Below are 10637 nucleotides of genomic sequence, written 5' to 3' on the forward strand. Positions count from 1 at the left end.
CCACTTTGGATGTCTTAATTTTTTCTTCTTTAGACTCTCTAAATAAGAAATTTGCATAGAATTCTAGATGCTGACATCCAGTCCCACTGATTTTAGTTACAGCTCTGTGTTCTCTATCTACACTTGGACGTCCAACCTCATGCTATTGAGTCAGGAAGCTAGACAGCAAGTCACAGATAATATTCCTGAGAAATACCTGGTTTCAGTGACTTGCATTGCCTCAAGGCTTTGTGGAACAGTGAACTATAAACACAGGTCTTCTGTTTATACATTTTTCTGCACAATAGGCTCTTAATTTCAGAGAGTTAGAAGAGGCATAGCTAAGATGTAAAATCACTGAACAGAAAGTTGCTTCTATTTTACCTCAAACCAGGACAGCAGAAGAGGCATAGCTAAGATGTAAAATCACTGAACAGAAAGTTGCTTCTATTTTACCTCAAACCAGGACAGCATGGAATTTCCAATACCATACCAAATTGTCAGAGAATTGTCAAAATTGTAAGAGCTGAAATGAGGACTTCAGAAGAGAAAATGTGTATCTGTTGTAGAGTCGTCAACTTCTTGCTCTATAATACATGCAGTGTTTGTACTTTACATGTGTTTAATTATTTTTCCCAAAGTAAAAGACTTCTTGAAAGTAGTAGTGAGAGGTGATGTGCTATTAATGAAATATGGGAGCCAAGGAAGCTGCAGAAGCAGTATTTAGTGTTACTGTTCTGTAAAATGTTCACATAACAGGCTGTATAAATGTTTGCAAACATGTGATTAAGAAAAAATATTTTAATATACCTAAAATGTCTTTGATTTAGGTAATTATTACAGAAATGTAACTAACTAAATTGTGGTTTTCCTGTCTGACAGAAAGATGTTGCAGTTAGACTTTAAAGCTTCTCTTTTTTTCTGGAGTGTCTGCATGAAGCTGTCTCAGATTTGGTAGCACTAGGGTGCGTGTAGCACTGTAATATGTTTGGTAAGAGACTGGTGCAACAGGTCTTCCTGTATGCGAAATAGGTAGTGTTGGCAAACATAAGACTGAGTATATTGTTGCTTTTGAGTTGTAAATATTTTCAACTAGTATATTTTAGGATAAATGACCACAAATTTAAACAAAAGTAAAACTCCATAGTTTTTAATTTAAGATCTCAAATATAGTAAAATTGCTCATATATCTTCCCTTTTTCTCCTGCTTTGGAATGCTTTTTCATATTTCTTTTTTTCATGTAGGGTTTAGCTGAGAATAAAAGCACGTTAGGACCAGAAGAAGTTCGCAAATCTGCTCTGACGCTGGTAATGGGAGCCCTTGATAATCCTAACCCTATTTTGAGATGTGCAGCAGGCGAAGCTCTTGGCAGAATGGCTCAAGTGGTTGGAGAAGCCTCTTTCATTGCTAGAATGGCTCAGTACAGTTTTGATAAGTAAGTTGGTTTTGATTCAGAAAAGGAAATAGAACTATAATTTAACGTAGTTATGAAGATTCTGCTGTTAAATGCCATATTGATTAGTCTAGTCTCTTCATACTGGATTGCTATGATTATGTAGATATAACAAACGGAGTCTTCTCTTTTTGATTTATTCCATGTGATTCTTCCAGGAATAAAAGCCAAGCTGTTAAACTACTTGGAATGTGAAATAATACCAATGAATAGTTTTTGATGAGTTACTTAAGGTGACCAAACTGCTTCAGACAGATAAATGTAGCTTCCACTAAGTGTGTATGTAATATGAATTTTGTGTGATAATAGTTCTGTTTCATCAAAACATTATCTTTACATATGGATTTAAGCTATCTAATGGCCAGAATATTTTTCCATATTCTGCTGTTAATCTCAGGTCTTTAGAAAGATGTCTGGTAGATCTAACAAGACAACATGTTTCCCAATTTTCAGCTTTAATTTAAGACATCATCCTATCTGTGAATCAGAGTGCACCTGCCTCAGGGCTGCAGCCCATGTTTTTGGCTGGCCAGGCTGCATGCACATAGCCTCAGTCCAGCTCTTCTACCTCTGGGTAATTTGATTTTTCCCATAATTTCATCTTGTAATAAAATGCCTCATCTTCACTGTCCTTCACTGAATTTCTAGTACTGGAACTATTTCCTTGGTTTCTTATCTAGGATTGAAGTTGTTCATGGTTGCCAGTCTGTTGACACTGTCAAGTAATTTTTTTTCTGTTTGAGATTTGCATTTAGTTATTCACTGGTGAAGAGCATGTTTGCCTCTCACACACGGACAACCAGGGGCAGGGAGAAATTTATCTTTCTTTGTTCTAATTAGGATATCTTTATTTTCTCTCTCTTCACCACCACTGAGAAGGTTTAAATTAAAGTTATGTATGTGACATGCGTTCAGAAGCAGAAGTATTGTGGAAAATACTTAACAAGTCACTGCTTCAAACAACTATGCTATTCAGAATGCTGTTCATTCTGTTGCAGCTTCATTAATAAAACACTATTAAAAAAAAAAAAGCTTTATTTGAAAAGTCATAAAACTCAGCTGGAGAAAAAAACAGCCATATTAAAAAATTATTCAGTTGACTTTGCAGTGGAAGACACAGCTGTAGATTTCTTTTTGATTTCTCAATATGTGTTGTCATTTTTCCATTTTTGAATCCTTTTCATTGCAGTGGTCTAGCAATGACTTTTCTGATTATTAAATTAGTCTGCTGTGAAACATTGGTAAACAATAGGTGCTTTTCTATATTCTTTCACTTCCAGAACTATTCTTCATCTAAAGTGTCAAGTTCTGACCAGGAAGAAAGAAAATAACTATTAATTTTTTTTTTTTTTACTTGTTTTATATGTAATGCAGTTTAATAGCAGTATAGATTAAATACATTGGTTTTGTTTTTATTGTTAAGGCTTCTGGAGATCTTGTAAGGTGGCCTGCAAATTTCTTAGTCGTTTACACTGTTATGGTACTTGAAGGGTTCTTTGTAACAAACTTAGTAAATTGCATGTTTTCTTTTTATCTAAACACTGATAGGTTAAAATCTGCTCGAGATGTTGTATCAAGAACAGGCCATTCTTTGGCTCTGGGCTGTCTCCATCGGTATGTTGGTGGAATTGGTTCTGGACAGCATCTGAAAACTAGCGTCAGTATTCTCTTGGCTTTGGCACAAGATGGGACCTCTCCTGAAGTTCAGGTAAAAAACACAATCACCACAAAACTGTTTAAAAATGTTCAGGATTAAAACTACCTGTTCAGATGTTCTTTAATAGAGATTGTCACATGTAAGCCAAATCATATGGATGTAGCATGTGCCAGGGAGCATGAAGAAAGTGGAACTTTCCTTATAAAGTCTGACAGTACAGAATCCTAAATGTGTACTGCAATTAAAATGTAACCTTACTGTTAGGGAGGCAGTTGCAAGTGGTTGCATTAATTCAGACTGACAAGCGTTATAGAGTACATCCTTATTTCTTTTCCTCAAAGCAACGAAAAAAAAAATCAAAATAATCAAGATTGGCACTTGGGAAGACAAGCCTAGTTTTGTTTGGAGATAATGTTTAAAAAATCATAACCTATAAATACAATTTCAACTCTCTTGTAAATTTCCCTAGTTTATTTAGGGTAAGACAAAGTTCAGTTTGCACGTGTAACTTACTTCATGTTTGAGTGATTTGCAGGCATGTAGTTGTGTACCATCCCTTTAAAAAACCAAAATGGTAACAGTTACTGCTTTGTGAAAAAAATTTGAAGTATAAAGGAGAAGCCCAGGTGGAACTTGCATAGTGGCCTTATTTTCTGTTGAGACTTATACCAGACACTGTGAAAAGCGAAGCTTTTAGATCTCATCCCTCACTAGATCAGTGTGGATGCACAGAAACTGTATGGGAATACAAGTAATGGAAATCTGCAGGAATGAAAGGATAAGCTATAATGTGCTACCATTTGGTTAGAACTGTAGAGGTAGTTACATGATTGCTAGTGTTAATGCTTCTCTTGCATCCCCTAATAAGAAAATTAATTAGAAAATGCATGTGAACCTTTCAGCTTGTCATGAAAATCAGTTTTTACTGGAATGTCAAAGACACTCACCACTAAGAACTTTGTCAACTGTCCATTTCAGACCCTACATCCAGTTTTACGGTGAAATAATTCTCTCTTTCTCCTGTCTTAAGAGTCACTCTTCTTCTTTCTGTTGTTTTTAAGTAGGTGTGTTGTTTGTGTTTATATTTTTCTTCCTTAAAGTGTTTAACCATTTTTTGCTCAATGTCTTTGTCATCTTCATCTCTATTGTCCACAAAACTGTTGATACTCAAGGAGTATGCCAGAGATATTTAAACTCCCAGGTGATTTCTTGAGATTCTGAGGCCTTTGAAAAACTTCTGGAGTCAGAGTAGCTAAGTAAACATGTTTAAGCAAGGACGTACAGAGCTAGACTCAGTTTGTATACAAAATTGTTTAAATTTCTTAAATATATTGCTGAAAAATATTCCTTTGTTTTTTTGATAGACCTGGTCTCTCCATTCGCTTGCCTTGATAGTAGATTCTAGTGGACCAATGTACCGGGGATATGTGGAGCCAACGCTTTCTCTAGTTCTTACTCTGCTCTTAACTGTTCCACCATCGCATACGGAAGTACATCAGTGCTTAGGCCGGTGTCTTGGAGCTATAATAACTACTGTTGGGCCTGAGCTGCAAGGTTAGTGGGAATTTGAAGAGAAATTAAAAAAAAAAATCTAACTTGTGTAAAGAAAATATATAACAATCAGAAAAAGGAAGAAAATAAATTTTTGTTGCAGTGGCAGGTGGGGGGTCAGTCTTGACAAGTTCAGTTACAATTCTGCAAGCATCCTCATTTCTGATCCTACTTATTATTGCTTGGGGTTTTTTTGACTGCAGTTTGAGGTTTATATAAAGAAGTTGCAGTGATGTATGGTGTTCTGGCTAATGGCAAATTTGCATGGTAGGTAAAAGATGAAAACCACTCTTACTGCATGTTTTGCCCCATATATTTTTGTGTAGAGGTGGGGCAAGAGGCAAGATTTTTTCCTCTGCTTTTTCAAAACGTGCTGATTTTATTATTAACTGATGGTAAGAGCCCAAATTTAACATCGTTGAATGTTGTGAACTATAACTTACTTCCACTTGCTCTTGATATTCATGGTACCTTACTTTAGAGAATAAGGTCTTGTCATGCCAAACACTTTATCTGAAATTCTATGTCTCAGATGGCAAAACCACAGATTTGTAAATTTGTCTAACTGGAATTTTTAGGAATATTTATGGAATGGTCTTTGATGCAGTAATGAAGTGCCAGCCACTAGTGAAATTTTAGCTCTAACTGGACTTAAATTTCTAGTTATGAAAAATTTCTAGATGGTTTAATTGAACTTGTGTATCTGCATGCTGCGTGTTAACCTTTTGATTTGATGTGACATTAACTTTTTAAATAACTTACGTAGAACATCTTCTGCAGGGTACATTTTTCTGTAATTCAAGAGTTTTATAAACCTGATGCAGGTTAATTCTTAAAATACAGTGGGATTATTTTTCAAATTAAATGCTGTTCTTTTGAATTCTTGTCCTATTAGAGCAGTGCAACTCATTTAATGGAGCTAACTGAAATCTCTTGCCTATGTGTGTGCTAGCTTAATTGTTACCTGAGATTTCAGGAAATGGTTCAGTGCATGAAATCTTGCCTGTATGTATAGAATGAAAGAGACTTTCAAAATTAAAATTCAGATAATTTTACTGATTTCATTTCCTTGGAAGATATTCTTAAAATATTTCTAGCTTAAGATTCTTGATGCAAAATTTCATTTGGTCAGGACATTGTTTAATTGAGCTAAAAAGAGATATTGAAACACTCTGTAGTGTTTCTTTGATGTTGTGTAGATACTAATTTGCGGTAGGAATTCAGAAGAGTTGCATGTTAATCTGTGAACTTTGAAGCAGTAAAAATTCTTGTTTCTCGAATGTTTAGTCTGCAGTTGTCATGGAAAAATTTTGCCGTGTTAAGGATATTGTCTTACATCATTAGGTAATGGAGCTACAATTTCAACAATCCGTTCTTCCTGTTTGGTGGGATGTGCAATCACACAAGACCACTCAGACTCGCTTGTTCAGGCAGCTGCCATATCCTGCCTTCAGCAGCTTCATATGTTTGCACCACGGCATGTCAACCTGTCCAGTCTGGTTCCCAGCCTTTGTGTGAGTACAAAATGCATCCCTTTTGTTCCTCAGAGTTTGATGTATGTGCTTAGCAGAGGACAGGGGAAGCACTTAGCAAGATGTCAAGGATACCCATATGTAATAAGTCACATTTGCAAAAACACTGGAGTGCAGTAAAAGGATGCCTATCCCCAAGCCATTTTAGATCTTTTCAGAATGCCGGCTGAATTGAAGTCATAGGATCAGAGTCTCTTTCAGCCTAGATAGCACAAGATAGCAAGCATTTCTATCTAATATGGCTGAGTTCAACAGATGTTGAAACACTCAATTTTCTCCAACTGCATGCACAGAGGGAAGTGAATGAGCTGGGGAAAGTTAGGAGATTTTGGATTTATTTTAGCACTGTCAGCATAGTAGATGCTGACGATCAAATTCTTGTGCTGCTGCTGTTAGTGTTGTTTTCTCCCTCCGTTAGTGTTCTGTCAGCAAGTCCTGGCTTCAGCCTGGAAGTGAGGCAGAGGCTGGAACCCAAGGCATACCAAATACAGCTATACCAGGAAGGGTCTTGTGTCCGGGTGTGCATTTTGGTGTGGGTTCTTGTTTTGGTTTTGGGGTTTTTTTAAATTATTATTACTGTTTTTAAAATTGTTTTTTAGAGGGTTCAGTTAGTCCAATACTGAGAAATTTGAAAAGCCTCTCCATAATGGCTGTTGGATGTCTTGCAAAGTTCTTTGTGTCATTCTTTGTGGAACTGGTGGTTCTGTCTTACCTGAAGGAGTGCGATCCTACTTACGTCAGCACTGGACCTTTCTCTTGGTCTGTCATCCAGCCTTTCCCTCGGGCATCCTCTTATTGTTACATGCTTCCCCCTGCCCTGGTGGTTTCATAACCCCTAGTTGTTTGTTGTGTAACTTAAAATGTGCAATACTCTTTCCATTAATTACATCCCCCAAATGTTCTGTGTTTTAGTTCCATTAGAACAACTTCAGTGTGATATTTAAAGGTGCTTAAAATCAGCTTGTTTTTTCAGGACTAAGACGTTGTACATTCATATGTGGAATAAAGATCTACTGTTAAAATGCTTTATAAACTATACAACCCTTTCATTTAGGAAAGCAATTTCCATCCACATAATAACCTAATACTGAGAAAGCAAATGTGTATTTGGTTTATTAAAAACAAATTCCCCAGGGTAAATAAAGAATCAGAGTTTCTTAAAGAGCACTCCTCATCTCTTCCAGTGTGGAAAAACATACAGTTTTCTGTGTAGCTACTTCCTCGCAGGAAAAGGGAGACCATGCACAATTCTTCTATAAGAAAAATATTTGCTTGGACTCTGAGGTGGTTTACAAGGAATTAGAAGCTCATGTCGGTTAGCAAGAAATCTGAAGCTTTGTTGTTGAGAGGCACTTATTAAAACTTATGCTATAAATTCTAGAACAGGTTTGAAATAGAAGTTTTTGTTATAGCTGTGGTGCACCTTATGATGGTTTTTGTTTAAAATGACCTTTTTGTTTAAAAGACTGGAATTTACAGCTATAACAGAATATGAGGTTGAGTAATACTGAAGGGTGTAACAGATTGGAAAGTATAATTAGTCTAAATCACACTAGCACAGTAGTTCTAGTATTAAGCTCGCTCTTCTTTAACCAGATAACAGCTGTCAGCTCTGTAAATGTCAGCTTTATTTTCATATTTTTACATTACAAAAAATGCTTACTTCTGAACTTTCAAGGTCTTGTAAAAAGCTTGGTAGCCAGCAGCTCACACATGAGCATGTAATTGAAAAGTAGAATGTTGTTGTCCTTAGCAGCACTGATTTGTTGATACGGGGGTGCAGCAGTTCACTTGCCTGTAATGGTTCTGATTTTTAGGTTCATTTGTGCAGCTCCCACTTGCTGCTTCGTCGGGCTGCAGTTGCATGTTTACGACAGCTTGCTCAGAGGGAAGCAGCAGAAGTATGTGAATATGCCATGAGTTTAGCAAAAAATGCTGGAGACAAAGAAAACAGTGGCATCAGTAAGTATTTCTTTCATGTGGCCTTTTTGTAACAGTTGAGTGTGGTTTGCCTTCGGAGAGCGGAAAAATACAAAATCAAGAATTCCCCCAACAACAGAATAAAAAACCTAAACCTATCCCTTCCAGCTCCAGTAAATTCTGGCCACATCCCTGCTTACTCCTTGATTTACATTTATAATTTAACTTTTTGTAAAGCTCAGACTTAAACTTCTGTGCCCCATTTAGACTGGCAATCAAATGGGGAATGCAGTACACATGCAGTGGAAACTTTTTGCAGTTTTCCTGGTATTTTAAGTCTTGCTCTTTCAAAAAATTACTTAATTGTATGCTGTTTGATTGAGATGCCTTGTGGTGTTATATTCTGTCAGCAGTATGTCTGCAAAGCCTGTGGACTTTGCTGGCAGTCTCAATTCTTACATGTATCATTATATTCTGAAAATGGGAAGCTCAACAGTGTTGATCAGCAGTCTTCATACAAACAGAGAATCATAAGCCTATTTGTATTAAATCACACCAGTTAAGTCTGTCTCTGGAAATATTCTTTAGAGTCCAGTACTGTTAGGGTTTTTTACACATTCATGGAGTCTCTATCTTGGAGAGAGACAGATATTCTTTCTTTTAAAGTAATACCCCCTAGGTGTTATTTGCCTTGCAGAAAGTAAATTAAATGAATTGCTGGATTAAAATCTTTCTAGTGTTAATTTAAAAGAAATTCAGTAACATCTTGGTGTATCATTGCCTGAACTATACACACACAAAAACACAATGTCCAATTCTAGGCTGTTATTCCAAATTTTAAAACTGAGTTACCGATTTCAGGAAAGATTTCTTGTTGCTGTTTTGCAGATATGAATCCTTTTGCTCCAGGAGCTGGTTCTCGGCGAGATGCTCATTCCCGGCATCAGGGGGTTAATATAACAGAGACAGGCCTGGAAGGTGTCCTTTTTGGAATGCTGGATCGGGAGACTGATCGGAAGTTGTGCTCAGATATCCACGATACTCTGGGACATATGCTTTCATCGCTAGCGGTAGAAAACCTTTCTCACTGGCTAATGCTTTGTAAGGATGTCCTTGCAGCTTCTAGTGGTAAGTGTTCTGTAGTGTTCACATAAATGACAGTAAGTTCTTAATATTAGCATCTTCTGGCAATATTTGTTTGGAGCTTGTCTTTTATCCTAGTTAAGATATAGCTTATATTGTATATAGAACTTTGGTTATAGTGCATGAAAACTTGCTTAGAAAAAAGAAATCATCAATGTTATTTTAAGTCTTAAAATACCACTTCTAAAATTAAAAAGTTAACTGCCTTAAAGTAGGATTTCCAGTGGAGAAGCAGTGTGATTATTACTCTGACATTTCAGTACCTTAGTGAAAGCAGACATATTCTTTTTAGCCTTTATACCTCAGGACCATACAGAAGGAAGAGTGCTGTGCACACTGTGAGCTTTCTTTCATGAGGTTTTGTGAGTTACTGATGTGATGATGGGTTGCCATGGTGATGAAACTTTTGCTGCCTGTTCAGCCTTGCAGACTTGTTTGCAAAGATCTTGTCCTCTGAGACCCTGTTTTTCAGCTTGTAGGATGGTTGTGACGCAGATTCTGTTCATTTCCTTTGCATTTATTCTTGTTTATTGGCATACTGCGAGTTCATCCTGAAGCTCTTTCTAAATGTTGCCAGCTTTATGTTTACTGATGAGTAATGCTACCAATGATTTCTTTATGCAGTGCAGCTACCATATATCTGCCCAGTGAAAAAGACCTCATTTCCTGAGTTCGAAGTTGGCACGTCCTTTTCTTATTTCATGTGGGATGGGTTTTTCAAGTTTTTAACGTGGTTGTCCAGTCTCTTATTTATTTATTAGTAGGTGAAATAATCTCCAGGAGAACCACATTTAAATAAATTTCTGTCAGTATTTTAATAATCCAGCAACTTCATTTTGAGCTCCTTTGATCCAGCTAACTGGCATATGAACAAAATCTGGTTTGCTTTTAAAGCAGAGATTTACAAATCGGCGACATGAGGTCCTGGATGCCTTCTCAAAACACTCTTGTTGTGAATTGGCTTCATCCATGTTTGATTTGCCATAGCCTCTTTCTCTCTTTATTGAATGTCTTGGCTCTTCAGTTGCTTAAATTTAGACTTTCTAAGAAACATGCCTTAGTTGGGGTGAGTTACCCTTGCAATAATTTCTTCTCGTTCTCCTCTAATTATTGCCAGAATTTTTTTTTGTCAGTATCTTGGCATTTTGCTAGTTTAGACCTTGCAAATGTGACTTAATGGTCTCATTTCTGAGTAGCAGAAGTGTATATGCATGTTTGGTGAGTTGTTTTTTGTCCCTGTTTGGATTAGTTTTTTTAATGTCATCCCTGAAGTATTTTTATTTTCTGAAATGAAATCTCACAGCACACTTAGAAAACGGGAAACACGCTTGGAGAAAAGATTTTTTTTTTTTTTTTTTTTTAAAGTTTAACCACGTTTTTGGCTGCCATAAACTACTTTTT

General features: G+C 36.5%; 1 protein-coding gene across 2 annotated transcripts in view; it reads left to right on the top strand.

Moving 5' to 3' along the window:
* Window positions 1-10637, top strand: part of HEATR5B (HEAT repeat containing 5B) — a 54745-nt gene that overhangs the window by 16564 nt on the left and 27544 nt on the right. For both annotated transcript variants that reach the window (XM_014951035.1, XM_014951036.1), the window contains exons 17-22: window positions 1225-1415; window positions 2982-3141; window positions 4455-4644; window positions 5986-6155; window positions 7991-8135; window positions 8982-9221. In XM_014951035.1, the coding sequence (XP_014806521.1) occupies window positions 1225-1415; window positions 2982-3141; window positions 4455-4644; window positions 5986-6155; window positions 7991-8135; window positions 8982-9221 (1096 nt within the window). The remainder of the gene's footprint in view (window positions 1-1224; window positions 1416-2981; window positions 3142-4454; window positions 4645-5985; window positions 6156-7990; window positions 8136-8981; window positions 9222-10637) is intronic.

This window comes from Calidris pugnax, unplaced genomic scaffold (genome assembly GCF_001431845.1).
Source record: "Calidris pugnax isolate Ruff unplaced genomic scaffold, ASM143184v1 scaffold24, whole genome shotgun sequence".
NCBI lineage: Eukaryota > Metazoa > Chordata > Aves > Charadriiformes > Scolopacidae > Calidris > Calidris pugnax.